Here is a 20,809-nt window from a genome sequence, read left to right on the forward strand (position 1 = left end):
ACGCAACACCTTTATCTGCGAGCGCAGGGATGCTCGTACTTGGGTCCCCTAATCTCGACAGCCTTTGACAGCTCCTCAGTTTCCAGGGAGAGCTCTGGGGCATTATTTACAAAGATTTGTCCCGTTCTGCACAGCGAGCTGGGTCAGGTTTACACCGTCCGCCCCCCCACTCCAAATGAATCAGTTGAACCCAGACCGTCATTGTCCGCAGCGGGGAGGGGGCTCTTCGCTGCTGGCAGGGGGACGGGAGAGCGTCAGGGCGGCATTGCCCGGGCCGTCTTCCATGGGTGAGTGCTGCCTGTCCGCGGGCCCGGGCGGAGCCACTAGGGCTGCCCGGGGCCGGAGGGAGGCGGCCGCGGAGCTTCCCCTGCCCACGCGGGGAGCCCCGACCCCACCGGGACTCGCGTGGGCCGGGCTTGGGCTCCCGCGCAGGAGGGGACAGCCCTGGAGCGACACCCTGGGGTCCCACCCCGGCGCGGCCCGGCCAGGCCGGGAGGCTGCGGGCACGGCCAGAGCCTCCGCCTCCTCGGGGCCGTGACGTGCGGGTCCCGCGGCCGCGCCGCCCGCCCGGCTCGGCCGGAGGTGCGGGAACGGAGGGAGAGCCCGAGCTGCCCGAACACGGCCCCGACTCCAGGCGGGGGGGCCGGGAGTGCTGGAGTTTCACCGCAAGCCTGTCAGGATCTCCGCCTGTATGGGGGTTCCCCCCACCCTTTCCTCGTTTACAAACATAGGACAAGAAGACCTGGGACTGCAAGCATCCTGGGGGAGAAAAAAATGAAAAAAAAAGAAAAAAGAAAATGAAAAAAAAAAAAATCCTAGCATTGCGTAATCCACCGATGCAGGATGGCCCTGGTTATTAAATACCACAAGGCGCTTGTCACAGTTCAGCTCCTCCTGTAATGAAACACCAGGTATAGCAAGAGCTTGCAGGAGAAACGAGGAGGGGGATCTTGGAAGAGGAGTATTTTTCTTGGTGGGTGGAGGGGAGGTGGGTGCCGGGGTTAACCGAGTGGCGTTCCCTGCTGACAGCAAATTGACTCCGAGGTGATTTGGTCTTTCTTTGAAATATTGACACACTTCCATTTCCAGCGTTTTGAGCTGCGCTCGCCTTTGTGGCCAGAGCAGATAAATCCGTGTGTGAGAGACACCGGGAGAGCGGGAGAGAGGGAGGGGGAGAAGAGACATTTAGGTCCAAGTGCCGGATTAAAAAGAATACTGTCTTTAAAGGTCAAGGGTTTGAAGGGTCAGTCTGCTCCTCTAAAAAAAACAATTAATGGGATAGAAAATTTGTCCTCTCGGTGAACTCCTGGTTGCCTTAGCAAAGGGAGTACAATGCGAGAATTTAAACAGGACGATGTAATTTTTGAAGTTATTGTAAAGATGGGAGGTATTGGACGGGGAGCAGAGGGCTCCCAGCCCGGGAGCAGCATTCTGATCCCAAGACAGGCAGAAGGGGAAAAGAGGGAAGGAGAATTTACCTTAAACGATGATAATCTGCCATGGGGTATTTTGCAGTCCGCAGTTCAATCTCCAGCAAGAGAATGTACATTTTTTTAGCAGACAGCCAAGATGCTGTGTCTTTACACATGACCACTTTTTTTTTTCCCCCAGGAAAATCCTTTGCGTCTTCACAGACTTTTCCAAGAGAATGCCTTTCAGAACCGCTGTTGAATTACAAAGAAGTATTTATTGTAGGAGGTGATTAATGATTCTCGCTAAAATTGCTATTTGCAGCGTGATTTCATTTCTCTTTACAATGGGAGCAAACCAGGTTTATACGCATAGGCTGCACACTAAAGAAATCTTGCTCTGCCAGTTAATACGTTTCAGCTGGAATTTTGCTCAGTTGTGCTAATTTTGGGTCTAAATACATTAAGGGATTCTCAAGCAATAAACCAAATGAAGAGTTACACGTTTGCGGATAGTAGTTACCTCACATACAGCTACATTTTTTTCCCCTTTACAATGAGACAACTGGCGACTCGGGATTTAGTAAACAGCAATATGTGAGCAGAAGTGTGCTTTTCAGGCCTGCTCTTTGGTCAGGTATGGGGACAGCCGTATTTGTTGAGGGTGTTTACTGCTGCCACATCCCTGATGCTGAACGTGTTCTGCCAGTGGCACATTACGGGTTTTTTTTCTGGGATGGTACATACTCCATGGCTAGGCAAGGATGCTGACACAACCTTTGGCACCTGGTGCTACAGAGGTGATGATAACCCTGGTCCTGGCGGCCTCACGTGAAGAGAAGCCCTGATTCCAAGAATCCATCTTGTTTGTATTTTGGTGAGTAAATAAATAAGTATTGGCCTTCAGGTCTTCCCTGGAAGATTTACTAGCACTTGAGCTCTTTTCCAAGACTTTTCCTACCCAGTTTGGTGCTACACCATGTTGTGGAAGCCCCAAGCAGGGCTCTCCGTTAGCGGCTCTGCTTTGCCTGAACTCCTTAGCTGCCTGGAAGCAGCAAGATGCACAGCCTGAGCTGGAACCAGTTGAGTCCCATTTTACCACAGTAGTTGTAACAATCTTGGTCAAAAAAGCCTCATGAGCTGTATCCAAATTAATGTATCTACCAAGGCTTTCTCAACACATTTCGAAATAATCTTATAACAAAAACAAACAAACAAACAAAAAAATGAAACAGAAACAGAAAAGGCAGCTTAAAAGGAAACTTTAGGTTACCGTTCATGTATTCCCCTTACATAGTGCTACTCAGCTAAGAAATCATAATCAGGCGAAAACAAATGAATAAACCACGACTGGCTAAAGATTTAAAATGTTATCACGGCATGGGAGCTTATTGGCTCCCAGAAGAAGCACAGTTTCTCTTGTCAGGCAGCTGAAAATTGTCGCACGGCCAGCGGTGGAGTCAGACTCATTCTGTCTAAGTCAGCTAAAGAGAGCACCACTCACCTATACAATGAAGCAAGACCTTTCCTCCCTCTGCAACGCAATTTTTCCCAGCCAGGCAAGTAGGAGTCAGGAGGTTTTTCACCACATTTTAAATAACCATCACCTTATTGACAAGATGAATCCAACTCAAAACAATGCATTAAACTGTTGTTTTCCATTCCTGATGCCAACACCAGCCAAGCACAAGGTGGATGAAACAGCACGTAGTGGACTTGTGTTTCAAGCGTTTAATTCTTTTGTACAGAATAATCTTTATTACTAGCATTTGGCACTGTTATACATTACACCAAAAATCCACAAATTGTACATGGACCCAAACTATTTAGACGGTGCCAAATATGAAGACAGCAACAGCCTTTATAGCAATATTTCTTTAAATAAATGCAATAGGGAATGTGGAGAAAAACTAATAGATCACAACTACTGAGGGGACTACACTTAAAACCAGTTAAGTTACCTTTGATACATAAAACATTTTCCTTTAGACAGCGTAAGGGGACTTTTTCATAAGTCTTTAACCTCTTGTGGACGTGTTCGTTGTCCCTCCCGTGTTGGTCTGTGTGTGTATACACGCCTGTGCACCATCACACACACAAGCACGCACAGAAAAATCCATGAACACACCACAAAACAGCGCTATTCAAGTCAATGCCTTACACAAGTGTCTCGCGAGCTCTTTGCTTTGTTTTAAATGGTTTTGGTTTGGTTTTTTTTAATTTTTTTTTATTTTTAACGTGTTCCCTAAAAAAAAAAAAAAAAAAAGGAAAAAGAAAAAGAGTCCGTCTTAGGTACAGAGAATTCGTCCATGACAGCATCCAGCCCTCTCTTACACCGAGGGCAAGAGAGCGTTTCCATAAATAGAAAAAAATGATGGGCATGGAACCATTATCTATATACAATGTAGACAATCGTCCGGGTTTTGGTTTAAACATGTGCCCGTTCTTGGACACGTCTCGTCTTCCTTTTCTGCTCCTGTTTTGTTTTACACAGTTTGGTCCAAAAGGCCAGCCTCCACCTCGAGGCAGCTTGAAAACCCCAATAGATAGGTAAATATATATATATTTAAAAAACAACAACAACGACAACAACAAAAAAGCCAACCAAACAAAAAAGGACCAAAAAGACTCAAAGCAAAAACCGTATTTATAGCGCAGCTGAGTTGGGTGTAGCCCCATCGAGCGGATGGGGGTGGCCCTGTGTCTGTGCTTTGGACTGCTGGCTCAGTGTAGACTGGTTTGAGGAACGCATCTTTGTGTTAGGCAGTTTATGGTCTTTCTTCCACTTCATGCGCCTGTTCTGGAACCAGATTTTGACCTGGCGCTCGGAGAGGCAGAGGGTGTGCGCGATCTCGATGCGTCGCCTTCTGGTCAGGTAGCGGTTGAAGTGAAACTCCTTCTCCAGCTCCAGGACCTGCTGTCTGGTGTAGGCAGTGCGAGACCTCTTGGGCTCCCCTCCGTTGTAATTGGGGTTGACTGAAACGTGCACACACAGGCACACACATACCCACGCGGAGGGGAAAGAAGGAGAAGGAAAGGGATGGAACATAATCATTATATAATAACTTGACACCGGGTTCACATAAGATACGTAAACGGCAAGAAAAATTGTTTCCCAGCCTATCGACAGTGGGGACAATCGAGGAGCAATAAAAAATGGTGATGGGCATTTGGGTTAGAAGAAAAGCTTCAAAGACACATGGCCCAGAGCCACTGCAGGGCAATTAAATTTATGGGGGCTATAATTACTGCCCTAACAGTTTGGCGTCTCGTAAATCTTTTGATAAAGGACCCCGGATACAAAAGGTTTCTCACTTTTTTTCTTTTTTTTTTTCTTTTTTTTTTCTTTTTTTTTTTCTTTTTTTTTTTTTTTTTTACTATTGGGAAACGCGGAGGGAGAAGGAGGGGGAAAAAAAAAAGCCACACACGCAACGACCCATCCCGGTCCCGGGAGCACCCTCCCCCCTTCCCTCCTCTGCAGGCGCATCCCCACCTCCCCCTGGCAAGGGCAACTCACCCGTGCTCACATGGATCTTCTTCATCCAGGGGTAGACCACCGGCTCCTTCCCCTTCAGCCCGGGCAGGCTCTTGTCGGGCAGCAGCGGACAGGCGGGCCCGGTGCCGGCCCCGGCGGCCGGGGCTGCTTCGCAGCGGCGCTGCAGGGCATGGCCTGGGAGCAGGGGCTGGGGCGGGCCGGGGTGGCCCTTGGCGGGCGGCGGCGGCGAGGCGCCCGGGGGCGGCTGCTCGGGGCCCGGGGCGGCGCTGCCGGCGCTGCTGTAGCTGTAGGGCGCCTGGGGGTAGGAGGGTGCCTGCGCGGGGTAGAGCGCCTCGGGAGGCGGCCCCGGCGGCCCCGGCGGCGCGGCGGGAGCCTGGTAGCCCGGTTCCCGGCGCGGCCGCGGGAAGTACTCGGGCAGCGCCGGGCCCGGGTGCGCGGCGTGCAGGTGCGGCGGCGGCGGCGGCGGCGGGGCGTGCGGGTGCGAGTGGTGCGGGTGGTAGCTGGCGGAGCTGCCGGCGCTGCCGCTGTGCTGCGTGTATTCCTCGCAGGGAGGGAATTTGGGCTCGATGTAGTTGGAGTTTATCAAAAACGAACTCATGGTCATTAATTTGTGAAGTGCAAAAATACTAATTTTTCTCGCGTTGTCGTTTTTCTGGGCTCGGCGAGGCCCCTCCCCTTCCCCCCCCCTTCCCTCCCTTCCCTCCCTCTCCCCCTCCCGCTGCTGTCAAGTGCTGCCGCTGCCAAAGTTTGGGCCTCCAGCCCTTCCCCCCCTTCCCCGCTGCACTCCCCTCCCTTCCTCTCTTCCCACCCCTGGAGCGCCTACAACACACACAAACACACACCCGCGCACACACACACCCGCAGCCCCCGCCGCCCCGCCACCACCTGACCGCCAGCGCCAATTACCGCGCGGGGCCGCGGACCCCGGATCAGGAAATGGAAGAGGGACGAGCGGCCGCAGGGCAGCTCCGCGCCCGCGGACCTTCCGCGGGGACCGCGCCTCCCCCACGGGCGGCGGCTGCCTGGCGAGGGAGCGCCCCGCGTCCGCTCCTCACCAGCATCCCCGGCTCCTCCCGCCCGCCGACCCGGGCCGCGTCCAGCAGTCGCGGTGTCAAGCGAGATAAAACTAATCCGGCTTTGACAGTCTCCCACCCACCCCGCCCGCCCCAGCACTTTTTGTGTCTTCGTTCTCCCGTGGGAGAGTGTAGGAAGCGGGGCGAGGAAGCGGAGCGCAGCCCAGCTGCGTGATCCAGAGGGAGGCAGGCATTGCACAAGGCGTTGCACAATCCTTTTAAACAAGCCCATCTCCAAACGCCGGGGCTGCGCGCAGGCAGAGGGCGGCAGCGGCTGTCGGGCACAGGCCACCGGCCGCCCTCCAGGCTCTGTCCCCAGGGCCCCGCCGCTGCGGACCGCGGGCGGCCGCGAGCTCCTGGGACAGCCTTTTGCCCCTTTGAAGCTGGGCTAGTTGGAAGAATAGACGCCAAAGTTAGAATGAAGGTCGCGGGGAGGCCGAGGAGAGTCCTCGAGGGGCTTGTGGGCTGTGAGGCATAGAGCGAGCCTGAAAATAACGGGGAGCAGAGGGGGAAGGGATGGGGGGAAGACCGACACGACGGTATCAAACATTTCCTACCGGCGATTACAGGGCTCACTGTGAGCAAAGGAGAGCTTTCTGAACTACGAATTTAGATCCATCGGTTGGTGTGCCTCGTCTCGGGTTTATTTCTTAATTTTTACTACCATAAGAAATCGCTAGCGCCTTCGCAGAAGTAGCTCGCAAACCCTGGTGTAGGAGGGAGAGGGCACCCGGGCACTTCTGCGTTGCTAGAATTGAGACTGTTAACGGTATTTGCAGCTCAGAGGGGAACGAGGCAACCGCCCTGACCTTAGGTAATTGAAATTTGATGGTTAAACTAATTACGCTCTTATTCTAAGGGGAAAAAAAATACTTATTGAGCATCAACTGGTCTGCCACATTTGGAATAGGCGCGAACTTTTTCAGATTATTTTTTTCCTCTGTACAGGAAAGAATATAAACACATAGAAATATTTACCACACCCTTAGAGAATATAATTGTTGAGTGGCTAAATCTCATCTGCTAAAATGGGAAAATACTTCTAATATATCAAGCGTAAATACGATACAGTTTAGATCTTGCCCTCCTAAAGATATTACATTAACAGTTACTCTGGTTTAAATTCAGATTATTGTCTTTTGCAGTTTAATACATAATGGATACATGCAATAAAATTCTGTTTGAATATATTTTCTATCTAACAAGACACACATTGTATCGATTTATATTTTATCCACAGACACATAGGCACGCACATTGCATGCGGCTTGTAATATGTTAGAACATTTCCAGCACTTGGGTATACTGGGGTACTTATCTAAACAATCACTCATTTCCTCCTACTATCGAATGTCTAATTTGTAAAGAGAGTTAAAACACATTTACTTACTCATTTCCAACAGCACATCTATGGAACTCTAACTGGTGTAATAGATAAGTTTCTCTATTTACTCTGCGTGGAGAGGAAATGCGGTTACACACACGCGGTTACACACAGAGACAGCCGCAAGTGCTCCACAGCACACATTCGACAGAAAAGAGGAGATTGTTTTATTTAAACTCAAAACAACAACAACAACAACAAAACAACAGCAACCCATTTCCTAAAAGAAAAAACCAACTCCCATCTGCATGACTGTAAAACATAAAAGATTGCCGAAGTCCAGCACGATAGCATTTTCCCGGTATAGAGAGATACATGCACACACAGAGAAGCATACATACAAATACCTGCCGGCTAGCACCAGATGAATTACACTGGGGTATCGTAAATATTATCCTCGGCATAAGTCCTGAGGCACTATGGCCGGAGCACTACAGCGGGCTGCCGTGTTCCCACGCCACAGTAAAACACAACGAAAAGTGTTGTCTCGGTTTGTAAGACCAGTGCTATATTGGGAGAGTTGACTGGGCTCTGCTTCATATTATTTACTGTGATTAGATCTCAAAGTTTCACCGTGGCCCTTTCTACGGTAGGGCTCTGGCGCTTGGTTACAGAGAGAAGGACTCAATTTTATATACGAGTGTAAATCTGCAAGGTGACCTGAGCTGCTCAGCTCAAGTCTGGTTTTTTCGTGTGGTTCTCTTAGTCTGCGAAGATGTGCTGAGGCAGGACCTCCAAAAGGCCTGTTCCGTGTCTTTCTGGTTTTGTTATCATAAACAAGAACCCAGCCAAGACCACCAAGTGTTATCTTGCACACGGCCATTTCGACATTTTACTGCAAGATTTATGGCTGTAATAAACAATCTCAAACCCTTTTTTTCCCCAGTACTTCCCTTTAACAAACTTGTACCATCACCCTAAGTTCTCAAAGAAAGAAAAGGATAGGATAAAATAGGCCAGCTCCCTTATTTTTCCACAAGGACTAAAGTCTCGATTTCACTGGAGAAGAAGACTTCAATCAATTAATAAAGAAGAGAGAGTTTCCCGTCCGAGGCTGGCCGAAAATGGGATGGTGACAGCACTGGAATTAAGTTGAGAGGGAGAGAGTAAATTTTCATGCACCACGAAGAGGCAACTCAATACATACCGAAAGAGGGGGAAAAGGGGATCCCTCTTTTTCTTGTGAAACAGGCAAGCATTCCTGTTACCCTCCACATATGCAGCTAAATCGTAATTACCACGAAAGTGAAAAGAATAATAACAACAACAACAATAATAATAATAATAATAGTATAATAATAATAATAATAATAATAATAATAATAATAATAATAATAATTCAAGTCAACCTCTCGCCGTGCCGGGCATCCTCCACCGAGAGCGGTAGGAGGAGGAAGAATCGCACTAGCAGCCTGGCTTGACTTTGATTTGAACCATTTTGAATATATTTAGTCCCAGCTTTCCCCTCTTGAATGCGAGGCTGTCCCAAGTTTCAAAGTGACCGAAAAGTGACACCGTGTGCATTTTGTTTCTTATTAATCTTACACATTGACAGTCTTTGTTAAATAACAAGGCGTGCCCTTCACCAGGCGACATTTTCATATTTGTTAGACGCGGTGACCTGAAGTTCACCTCGGCCTTGGACTTAGTTTTTCTAAAAGGTCTATAACAGTGTCTTTTAGATAGCAGGGTGCTTTGCCCAGGTCACTACTTCTAAGGGAAAAATAAGAAAAAAATCGAGGGAAAATGTAAACGTTATGGAATGTATCGACTGTATTCCTTTCTTTGTTCCTGGGAATGATACAGCCCCGAGGCTGCTCCTGCCTCCGCGGATGAGAGGGTCTTTCCCGATGGGCGCTACAGGGGCAATGTTGGCATTTTTGCCCCAAGTTCAGCATTTGGTAAAAGCGGTAGTGTCCCTGGCACTGGGACTCCTCTTAAGAACAGCATAGTTGGCGGAGTTTGCTCACTCTGTCCTGGTGCGCTTAAATAAACAGACGTAAAATGTGATTTGTGCCCGGATTTTAAATGAATGGTCTTTTGAGCAGACCTTCCACGCCAGAGAGCCGCGTGCTGAATGCAGAGAGTGAAAGGACAGAAAGAGTTCGTCTCAAATTATTAACTGTTCTGTTCTAGGCTGTTGCCTTTTTGTTTTCTTTTTTTCTTTTCTTTTTTTTTTTTTTTTTTCTGAGGGGGGAAACAATTTAAACAATAATTATAATGAGTCAATATTTATGTAAGTAGCGGTTTCAACTTTGAAATTATTCTCATTTATGTTTTTATTTTAAACCAGATTTAAAATATGGGATCCGGACCACTAATTGTTTTCGTGAGGAAGTAAATGGATTTCTGTCACCTACTCTTGAGTAAGCCGGTTATAGTAACAGCTTTCATTCTGGGTATATCAAAGACGCATTGTTATTCTTGGAAACAATCCGCCTGCTATTCTCTAACAAAATAGATATTTGGCTACGGTTTTTAGCTTGTTATCAGGCTTCGCTCTTACACCAAATAAATAGTCTGGATGTGAAAGGTTATATACTATCTCCAGAGCGGGCAGGCTCCCTAAACGTGCAATGCCAGGGCTCGCTACAAGTGAGCAGCAGCAACAACTTGTGAACAGCGTCTACACGCCGAGCAAACACTTGCATTACACACTTTCCAGGCTTCAGCAGGTACTTTAGGCACAATCTCCGATAATCACTTTGGCTAATCTGATATCTAACCTCTCGCGTACTTGTTCCCAAGATACAGCGCTCGCCTGCCACGATCCAGCTGTGTCTCTGGCAAATAATTCACGCGTACCAGTTACACAGAGGCCGGTGTAGGCTGCTGCCTTGGGGGTGGAAAGGCAGCAATGCGTGGATGGGGGTGAGGTGCGCTCTTTCTCGGATTTCCTTGTCACACTGTCCCCTCCTCCACACCTTTCAGGTCTGATTATGGCTATTTTGGAATATCCTTTCCCTCTTCCACCGACCCTTCAGCCTTAAAATTTCAGACTGAATCCCGTCTGCGATGATGTCCTCTAAAATGAAGTTGCTTGAGCAATATTGGCTAGTTCTCCCTGCAGACACGTCTAACCAAGGAGCTAAAGCTTTTACTAAGAGGCAGCACTGGGAACAAAAAAATCCCAGCAATGTGGGAATCTCTCTGGGCTAAGAAATTCCACTAAACTTTTTCTTGGAAGGGTGAAGAGGGGTGGGTGGCGAGAGGAAAAATAACGCGTCCTACTCTCAATTTCGCTGGGAACTGCCTCCTCGGGTAATTCCAGAAGGCTGTGAGAACCCTCCAAATCACGGAGAGGCGCAGGGCGCCAGCTTCTCCGTAATATTTTCCATGGGTATCGCAACACGGCTCCACCGCTCCGCATTTTAAACGAGCTCCTTCGGACCAAACATATAGCCCGTATTATCTCCGGCATGTCCTGTTTAAGCACAGTTTAGCGGTCGCTACAGAAATGAGAGCAAAAACAAAGACGCGGCTAGGATCGATACACGCGTTAATAGCTTCGCTCCTATCTTATCTTCCTGCCATTTTGCAAAGTGAGAAGGCTTAACATTAAACCTCTTAGAGCAGGTTATTATATAATAAACAAGGGTGAGGCATTTTGCTACCTGACTTTTGGAGGAGGCAACATCAGTGGCTTCTGTGGGGGCAACACGCGTGTTTACCTGCCGCGGCTGAACCCGAGATATTCAGACACAAATGTGGCTGATAATTCAAGATGAAATACAACGTGTATTACTCTTGAAAAGAGGAATTTTCTATCCTTTCCTTGGTAATTGAGGTCATTCAGTCAGTAGGGTTCACCTGGAGTCCATACTGTGATACACACGTAACTCAAAGCTATTTTATCTTTTGTGCTGATAGTCAAGATCTCGGCTATAACATTGACATCAAACTCTGTCTGGGCGAATGACTAAGAGTGGTGCAAAACGTAAACTTTTGACCCTCAACTTTTTGACCTGCAGTTGTAACGCCCTTAACCACAAAGATATACAAAAGCTATGCAGCTTCTTTTAGGAGTAAGAGACTCGCACTGTTTGTTTCAATACTTCTGCTGTTTCCCCCAGTTTTCTAAGGGCGATTTTTTTTTTCCTTGCTGCTGAGAAATCGGATACTTTTGCATTTTTAATTTTTTATTTTCTTTTCCTTAATCTCTCAGCTTTGTAAAATGCTGTTAGATCAGTTTGCACAGCCTTTCGGCAGCGTTGGAGGGAAGCCTGTTACTCAAAGGCGCTATATGGTTACAATTGCAGGTGAAATGCTGGGTAAGTTCTGGGCGTGAGGTTGGAAGGAACGGAGCGACGAGCGTTGGGGGAAAAGCTGCAGCTCTCTGCTGAAGGGTTTTAGTCATTTCTCCTTGATTTAAACATAAAGAAACAAGTCTAATTGTTTGCGAAGCCTTGTCTAGGCAAACGAGTTGACTGTGAACTTGGTCTAAAGCGAGCTCTGCTGGTGATTCCTAGGGTGTGCAGATTTATCTTTTCTGCATTTACTTAACCTGGCAGTGAACTGCACGGGCTGCCATTTATTATCCGGAGACAGACTTCACCTCAAGCAAGGACTGTTCCACAAAATTGCAATAATTACCCAATAACCTTCATAGCAAATATTATTATTGAAAAGACATTTTTTGGGGGGAGGGGATATGGAAAAGATTCCTTTTGCGTGTTATAAGGCAAAATCCATGCAAATTTTACACGCTCTCTGTGTCAGATTTGAAATTGTTTGTGCGCGTAGCTACAGGAACATGTGACTGGGGTGGTCCACGAGCATTCGCCTTACAGAGAGACATTAGTGAAGATGCTTTAATTTGAAAGGGATAATATTTTCAAAGGTGACCAGACGACTGTGGGAACTGTGGTTTTCCGCTCTAGCTAGCAACCCCAGCCTCAAATCGGGGAGATTTTGGGGGACTAAGAAAGCCAACGACATCTTAACTTTATCAGGAGATTTACTCGTGTCTGCATTAAATGCGTTAAATCTGTGTTTGTGGGGAGGGAAAAGGCACTGCTCCCGTATTCAGGGTTTGAAATAGAAACCTCCTGATCCCCCCCTCATGATCAGTTCCATTCAATTTCCCATGAAGCAAATTGTAAACTCCTCTATTGTCACCCTTCCACAGATACACACTTGCTAAACGTAAGGAAATGGTAAGATAATGATTTCCCTGTAATGTTCTGAAATTAGGGAGTTTGCATGGTTTAGACAAGGCTGTAGAGCTGTAATTTACGGATGACTTTCCGTTAGATTGTTGTACTTCTGATTTCGAGAAAGTTATGTCTCGCAAAGTCACCAGTTCACACATTAAGAGGGCTGCCTAATCTTTAATTGGTTTTGCACTTAGACATGAGACACTAAACACAAGTATTTCTTTCAAAAGGTTTGGTAAACGGTATTTCAAATGGCAAAAAACAACTTGCCATTCCCAAAATACAAAAAATTCACACTTACTAATCCCCCAAATTCATCAGAAAAATAGCGTGTGCAGATAAAACTCCTCTCCTGATTCCCAACGATAATTTCCCATGATATTTTCCCTCGGAAAACAATTCGGACCTGGGATTATTTTCGCAGAGTTCCGCAGTCTGGGCTCGTTTGAATTTCAAATTTCAAAGCGTATTAGGAAATCTTAATGCATTTCTGGATTTGAATGGTTTCAACTGTGATGCTTAGGACAGGGCAGGGCCAGAAACATGGTGAAGTTGTCATTACTAGCTAACTTTCCTTTGTTGATAGCGTTTCTTGCAGTACAGGCGGGTTTATATGTTTCTGAACTTAGGGATATTTTTCTTTTCTGTAGTTCTTGAACCTCTGTACATGCTTTTGTGCGGGATATGGTCCAGAAGCCACATTCAAAAATGTGGAAAATACATGAGCAGCAAATCTTTTCACTCTAGGCAATGAAAAATTACAATCCAGGATGATATCCAGGATCCTAAAATATTAGTCGAACGGGTGTCTGTGCGTGCTTGTATATTGGCCAGTTAATTCAAACTGTGCAGAGTTGTTAAATACTGAGTAATCATGAGCTGTTTGTGTCTAGTGTTATTCCCATCTACAAGCAAATGGTTTTCCTTGGAAAAGGACCCATATATAAACGAAGACCAAACTTTTAAGGGTTTTTCATGCCTTGTCTCAAACGATAAAATTTTATGGCATATAGTATAATATAATACACGCCTATCACATGCAACTTTCGGATATTCCTATTGACGAAAATGTGTCAACTAGAGTACTATAAAATCTCCAGCTGTTTATAAGGAAATTATTTTCAAATGTGCTTTTGGATATGCTCTTTTAAAGACTTTCTCATTTTTAAAATATTAAATATATGGAGAGATATTTGTTTAGTGCTGACAGGAAGGATCGACAGACACAAAGGCATCAGACTCTATCTTCCACAAGGGTTGGCTTTAAATATTAAATGTTTTTTTAAAACATTTGAGCTCTTTGGGATGAACCCACCTTAGAAAATACCATTTATTTTAAGGTAAGGGCGAATAAATTAAAAATAGGAACCAGTCAGCAATATGCAACCTTGCAGAGGTACACAACAACCTTACCCTCCTGAAACACTGCACCTTTCTCCCATTTTTGCTCACAGTAGCCAAACCAGCCTAAACCACAACATTGAAATGGCATAGCACTACCGAAATAAAACAAAGCCCATTTCTCACATCAAACCACTCCATTCTTTTGCAAACCCGACTTTATGACACATAAAGGAAAACAATGCAATCTGCTGAATCAATGTTAGTCCAAACCTGTGCAGAGAAGGAGATACCCACAGCTGGTTTGGAGAGATGGATAGATAGATAGATAGATAGATAGATAGATAGATAGATAGATAGATAGATAATCGGCAATTTTCAAAATTCTACCCTAGTCCCTGACTAGTCTGTTTATACCCCCCGAGATCACTTGCCAAAGTAACAGCTCTGAGGATAAGGATCAGGCCTTAATGTTACCCAGAGAAAGATAGAGTTCCTTTCACCCTTTCATTCAAGTCCTGGAAATTCAAAGACTGAAGTTAAATCCGGCCATAAAGTTTATTGCTGAGTAATCACACTCTAGTGAGAACAGTCCACTTAAATAAAAAGAATGTTGAAGTAAACACGCAGCTGGGGCCTACCCCACAATGGCAGCCAGCAATATAAGGCAGAAAGGGAGAGAGCGGAGCTAGGGGGATATTTACAATCTTCAATAAACCAAGCCCGTATTTCATAATTTGCAGCACTCTAATGACCTGTAGTCTCTTGTATTAATGCTACAAGTTACAGTCAATTGGTTCGCTTTAAAAAAAAAAAAAAAAAAAAAAGGAAGTCGCAGGAACATATATATGTGTACACACGTACACACCCTTTATGTATATGAATGCACCAATATTAAACACATATATGCATCTGCACGGCTTTAGACAGACGTGCAAACTGATTTGTACATGCAGGCACACATGCATATAATTTAAATATATTTATATTTATGCAATTACATATAGAACCAGGAAAAAGTTATAGCAACGTTATAAATGCACATCCCCAAAACACACTACACGCTCGCAGATGTACATATACACATAGCTGAGGATTTCTGCACAACCCAATGCAGAAAACATGTATCTAAACACTCCAGTACAGTCTGTGCCATTTTAATACTGACTCTGATGCGCAACATATTTCACCAATCCAAAGATTATTACCATATCATCACGCCTCCAACTCGATCATGCCTACATAAGATACTGCCCAGATAATATCAAGCCCAATCTATTTTGTTTCCCCCTTTTTTTAATCGCCTGCAGTAACTACTCTTTGCTAAACAAAACCTCTCCAAACTTGGAGAGTCTATTGGAGCAAAGGAAGTAATTATCTTCTGCGGTAGTCAAAGTGATTAAAGCTAGGCCCCAAAATCCATCTCTGCCAAAGTCGCTTATTGTGGTTTACTTTGATTTGATCGTTAAAATAGAGAGCTAGCTGCTGCGAGTGAAGGGATGGGGGGGAGGTATTTGCAGCGCAACCTGGATCATTAGTGCTTGATCCTGCCTCTCGGGCTCGGTGGGACCGTCCTGAAAACCTCCAGGCGGAGAGGAAGGGAAAGAGAAAGAGAAAGAAAGAGAGAGGCGAGAGGCAGCGAGAGCGAGCAGGAGCCTCGGCTTCCCCACTGTACAAATAAACTTTAAGGAACTTGTGCACGAAACTTACCTTTGACTTGCAAGGAGCCATTTTTCACATAGTACTGAGAACTTGTGGTTTGGATACTTCTGTCCCTAAACCTGACAATTTGAATGGCCAGGAGGCACACGTAGCCTGCAAAAGAGTCAAATGAAGTCCAGCGTCAGTGAGATTATATGTTATGTGGTATATAATGTTGGATGTCAACTCCCCAAAACCATAAAACTTACTTTAATGGCACCACGTGACTTTTTATAGCCAGTGAGCCTATCTGTCTGTGCTATGGATGATTTTACGATCTAATTCATAGACAAAACCCTATTCATTTGGCACCCAAATGTCATATAGCCGGAACTGGGGCTTATAAAGTTTACTGTTTTATAACTTTTAAGGGAAGGCATCAATGTAACCAGTCAGTAAATGTGCAAATCTTTAGTTGCTCTTAGAAGCTCAGAAGAGTTAACCATTCAAGCTCTGATGGGGTAAGTAACATTGCGTTTATAGCAAACTAATTGTAGCGAAGAAAACCAAAAATCTTTAAAGAGTGGGAATGCGGCTAGAGAGGGTTACTAATAGACGCAGAGGGCTTGGACATGGCTGTCCTAAAATATACTTAATGAAACCACAGGAGAAATACTAGAGCGATGAAAACACACCCTGGAGTTCGCAGTGTCTTTTAACAAAGCACATGTTTTGGGGTTTGGGTTGTGGTTTTTTTTTTTCGTGGGATTTTTTTGTTGGTTTTTTTTGGTTGTTGTTTTGCTTTTTTTTTTTTTAATTTTAACCATCAGCAAATAGTTAACAGTTGATTCAGACACAAAGGGTGTTGATTGTGGTCCTGCGATGCAGCTTTCCACCTAGCGAAAAACAAGTAAGGAAGAACTTATGGTCAAACTTTCAATTAAAAATACTTGTAGCGGACAATTGCAGCATCCACCATATGCAACGTGCAGTAAGAACCAGGTAAAATATCATAACAAACTCTGCACGGGCTATTTTTTTTTTTTTCAGAGGCAAATCAGGAAGCACAACTTCTTGCTTTGCACAAATCAGATCACAAAAACTTTACAATAGAAAGTTTATTTTTTTGTTGATTTCCAGTCAGGTTTTTTTTAAAAACAAATAATAATAATAATAAAAAAAAAAGCTGATCACAGTTTGCTCAAACAGCCAGACTTTGACTATATTTGTAACTTTGTTCACAAAAAACATACATCACAGAAGCTGCGCTTAATAAGAGCCACTTCTAAGAGTTCGTGCAAAGAGTCATATACAAAGGCACAGCAAGGACATACTGCTTGGAATCACAGTTTTCGTCACAGATTCACTATTCACTACACGTAGGACAAGTTCAGTTGATTTCATCATTTCACCTCTACAACAGCATTAATTACACAGGAATTATATAGGTAGTTTGAATAAAAATATTTTTAACAGCTTGGAGCTATACAGACATTAACACTTGACCACACATGCACAGTTAAGCAGGTTGAGTGCAACACATAACATTTGTACTAAACCGGGGGAGGGTTTCCTTTCTCTCTCTCCTTTTTTTTTTTTAACTTCTTTTTTTTCCCTTTTTGTTCTTTTTTGTTTAGTTTTGTTTTGTTTTAACAGTTACTTCAAGTAACACAGCTCGCTTCATATAAATAAGTTAAAACATCTATTATTTTTTTCAAGACAAAGCCATTCAAGACAAAGAAATGTACGATAAAAGCAGATCTACTTATACACGCGAGAGAATGGTAATAAACAGGCTCATGATTAAAAGATGAATAAGGGCGACAAGAACAGGGTTTCTTCACAGAAGTAACACAAGGAAGTTTTAGAAAGTCAACTTAGTACTGACATGAGACGACGCAGGGTCAGCTAATACTGCTCAGTACTTTTAATTGATCAAACGCTTAGGGACGGAATGCCCCTCCTGCAGCTGCCATGCTCATACTTTTCAGCTTATTATCCTTTTTCCATTTCATTCTCCTGTTTTGGAACCAGATCTTTATTTGTCTCTCTGAGAGGCAAAGAGCATGTGCTATTTCAATCCTTCTTCTGCGGGTCAGGTATCTATTGAAGTGAAATTCCTTTTCGAGCTCCAAGGTCTGATAGCGGGTGTAAGCAGTCCGAGCCCTTTTCCCTTCTGGTCCCCCTATGTTGTCTGGAAGAGAAAAGTACATGATTTAGATTCTCAGCAGCCTCTCAGAGCCGTCGTGTCTTATTGCAGCTACCAGCGACCAGGACCGTTATTCTCAGTCCTGTTTGGTTTTGTTTCTGGTTTGGATAAACGCTCAACAAGTTTCCCCCTCCAGCCCCTCTTAGGAAAGGCTTGGGGGAGGGGGATTTGGTAGTCTCGGTAAGTTTTCGCTTAGATTTGCGATTCGAATTTTTTAATTTAATTTTTTTTCAATTTCTTCCTCTTTTTAAATTTTTTTAAAAATAAGGTCAATTCTTCTCCATGCCTCCCCAGATAAGCTGATTTGGAGGATGTCTCTGCTGATAGCTGGGTTTTCAGAGCTGAGAGAGCGAGGCTGAATCGTGCAGCCCTTTCCCACGGCAGAGCTGGGGAAGGCTCTGGGAGGCAGGGAGCCTCCGGCCGCTCTCCCAGCAGCGAGGGCAGGGCAGGTACCCGGGGCTGAAAGTTGCTTCGCTCCCCCGCGCCCCTCAAGCCCTCTACCCCGAGTTTGGGGCGACTCGCCCTCCCCCCTCCCCCACGGCTTCCCAGCAGTGAAAACTGCCCTTCTCGCCCTTTCCTATTCTCTTTTTAATATGTCTAAGCAAAATAAATGGGGTCAGCCGCGCCGTTCCCACTGGAAGATCCCCCATTCAGAGGAGAGCCGGGAGCAGTCTCTGCTCCCGATCTCCCTTCGGCAAGGCTCCTTCTACTCCCCCCGCCGGCGCTGGGAGCCAGGCGGGCGGTGTTTTCGGGGCCGAGCGTTATTTTTTTTTTTTTTTTTCCTTTCGGGGGGGACTCGCCCTGAGAAGGGAGAGTGCTTCCCTGCGAGCAGAGTTGTGTGCGCGGAGACTGCCCGCTCTCACGCCCTCCTCTCCCCCTCTCCCCGACCTTGCTCGGCGCAGCCACCCGGTTTACATTAAATCCTCCTTTTCCTCCAGAGAAATAAAGAAAGAACAGGGTATTTGCTTTACCATGACTTATGTGCAGTTTTCGCATCCAAGGGTAGATCTGGGGCTGTGAAGGCTGGGCTGTGCTTTGGTCGGTCGGGGCACTTGCCTGCTCGCTGCTTGCTGGAGTGTCTTCCTCAGTCCCAGACGAGGTGCCAACCCCGTCTCTGCTGATGTGCGTGTTGCTGCTGGAATTGGACGAAGTGCTGGTGGAGTTGGCGAGGGAGTTTTTCACCCCGTGGTGACTCTCGCTGACAGGCGAACCGGCCACGGCGGTGCAGGGCAGAGGGTCAGGGGGAGGCGAGTGGGAAGACGTCGCGGGCTGGTTGTACCTGGGCTCTGTCGAGGCAGAGGTGGTGTTGGCCGGGTAACTGCGGGGTCTCTCATTGGCACCAAAGTGAGTGGAAGCAGAGCGCCCGACGCTGAGGTCCATGCCATTGTAGCCGTATCCGTACCTGCCGGAGTGCATGCTGGCGGAGTCCCTGTATTGCTCGCTCACCGAGCTGTGATCTCCATAATTATGTAACTGGTAGTCCGGGCCATTTGGATAGCGACCGCAAAATGAGTTTACAAAATAAGAGCTCATTTGTTTTTTGATATGTGTGCTTGATTTGTGGCTCTTGGTCGTTTTGTGCGTCTATAGCACCCTTGCACAATTTATGATGAATTATGGAAATGACTGGGACATGTACTTGGTTCCCTCCTACGTAGGCACCCAAATATGGGGTACGGCTTCACATCACGTGCTTTTGTTGTCCAGTCGTAAATCCTGCCTGATGACCTCTAGAGGTAAACTCGTGCACTGGTGGGGGAGCTGGGAGGGCGCGGGCGGCCCGGGGCGCGCCTCCCGTGCGCGCCGCCGCCGCCGCCGCCCGCTCGTCCGCCGGCCTCCAGCGCCACCCGCTGGCGGCGCGGGGGATGGCGGCGGCTCCGCGGGGTCGGCCCGGGGTGACGGCCCCCGACGGCGGCGCGGAGCGGCGCGGAGAGACGCGGAGAGGAGCGGGGCTCGCCGTCACCGGCTGCGGCCACCGGCGGCGGGGCTGCGGGGCCGACGGGCATCGCTCGTCCGAGCCGGCCGCCGGGGAGCTGGGTGTGCAGAGAGCGCTCCGCTTTGTGCCTGCCTTCTCCTCCGTGCGAGGCTTATTTACACCAGTTCGCAAATCTTATACGATCCGTTCTCGGGTGCTGGCAAGGCTTATGTCCATTCTACGTACTATATAGGTATATGTAATATTCCCCACACTTACTCCCGTGCCGGAGATTTCGAAAGGCAGTCGGGTCCTGCCGATGTGAAATGGCAGATAGCTATTAAAGACAAATATCGTGCAGCGTTTTTCCAACTAGGGGGTCAAATTCCAGGCGACTTTATGGCTGCCGCTATTTCATCGCCTCTCGGAAGGAAAAAAATCCTCTAAATGCGGCGGTAGCCATTTTGCATTATGTTCTCCAGATTTGGCTTTTAAAACATTTGGAGTGGTAGCCCAAACTGTGCTGCCTTCCAAACAAAAGAGCCTCGATGCGCATACAAGTGCATTTGCACACAGCTTCACATGCACGCTCAAGCACACGCAATATAATATAGAGAGATATAACATATATATTAATCAATAATTTGCTGCGCTTATTTTACTTCCACAAATCTCGAAGTGGAAGCATTTTATAGCAGCTATTTTTTCTTCAAAGTATCAATTTATTTTTTCCAGTGCTAAGTAATGCGAATGTGAATTAAGATACCGCAGAAGCAGGAAAGAAAATCCCCGAGTTAACAAGACCTTTTTTTCAAATAAGAAAGAAAGACAGAAAGAGAGGAAGGAAGGAAGGAAGGAAAGAAGGAAGGAAGAAAGGGGGAAAGAAAGAGAGATAAAAGGGAAAAAAAAGATCGATCTAAGTTCACGAAGCCCCAAGAAATGTAGTCCATAATTCAAACCCCTTCAGTGCAGAGCTGAGCTTACCAAAACCTTAGCGTAAGCTCAACGGGAACCACAGAAAATTGCCCTCTTCGAAACCCCTTCCCTAGCTTCCCCTGAAGTTTAACACCGAGTTTTTACTTTAATTCTAGTAGTGCAGATTAAGCAGTTTAGCGGCATTAAAAAAAAAATCTCCCTGCAATTCATCTTCGCTTTAAGTGAAAGTTTATACACAGCGATTTGTAC

At 46.3% G+C, this 20,809-nt stretch overlaps 2 protein-coding genes across 2 annotated transcripts; both read right to left on the reverse strand.

Annotated features, from left to right (window-relative positions):
• Positions 1-4,014: 4,014 nt before the first annotated feature.
• HOXA4 (homeobox A4) lies at positions 4,015-5,574 on the reverse strand. Its single transcript, XM_033066672.2, has 2 exons — positions 4,927-5,574; positions 4,015-4,385 (listed from the first exon to the last, which is right to left on the reverse strand). The coding sequence occupies exons 1-2, from the start codon at positions 5,507-5,509 to the stop codon at positions 4,057-4,059; spliced, it is 912 nt and encodes a 303-aa protein (XP_032922563.1). The 5' UTR covers positions 5,510-5,574; the 3' UTR covers positions 4,015-4,056.
• Positions 5,575-17,147: 11,573 nt separating this feature from the next.
• On the reverse strand, positions 17,148-19,302 carry HOXA5 (homeobox A5). Its single transcript, XM_033082622.1, has 2 exons — positions 18,681-19,302; positions 17,148-17,694 (listed from the first exon to the last, which is right to left on the reverse strand). The coding sequence occupies exons 1-2, from the start codon at positions 19,240-19,242 to the stop codon at positions 17,444-17,446; spliced, it is 813 nt and encodes a 270-aa protein (XP_032938513.1). The 5' UTR covers positions 19,243-19,302; the 3' UTR covers positions 17,148-17,443.
• Between the last annotated feature and the right edge of the window lie 1,507 nt (positions 19,303-20,809).

The sequence above is a fragment of the Catharus ustulatus genome, chromosome 1 (genome assembly GCF_009819885.2).
Source record: "Catharus ustulatus isolate bCatUst1 chromosome 1, bCatUst1.pri.v2, whole genome shotgun sequence".
In the NCBI taxonomy this organism is placed as follows: Eukaryota; Metazoa; Chordata; class Aves; order Passeriformes; family Turdidae; genus Catharus; species Catharus ustulatus.

Bases quoted from the DNA above. Each gene is read 5' to 3' on its own strand.
- HOXA4 (XM_033066672.2), bottom strand. From the start codon at position 5,509: ATGACCATGAGTTCGTTTTTGATAAACTCCAACTACATCGAGCCCAAA. The intron at 4,386-4,926 runs GTGAGTTGCCCT...TGCACGTTTCAG, and splicing joins GAAGATCCATGTGAGCACGG to TCAACCCCAATTACAACGGA.
- HOXA5 (XM_033082622.1), bottom strand. From the start codon at position 19,242: ATGAGCTCTTATTTTGTAAACTCATTTTGCGGTCGCTATCCAAATGGC. The intron at 17,695-18,680 runs GTAAAGCAAATA...TTTCTCTTCCAG, and splicing joins AAAACTGCACATAAGTCATG to ACAACATAGGGGGACCAGAA.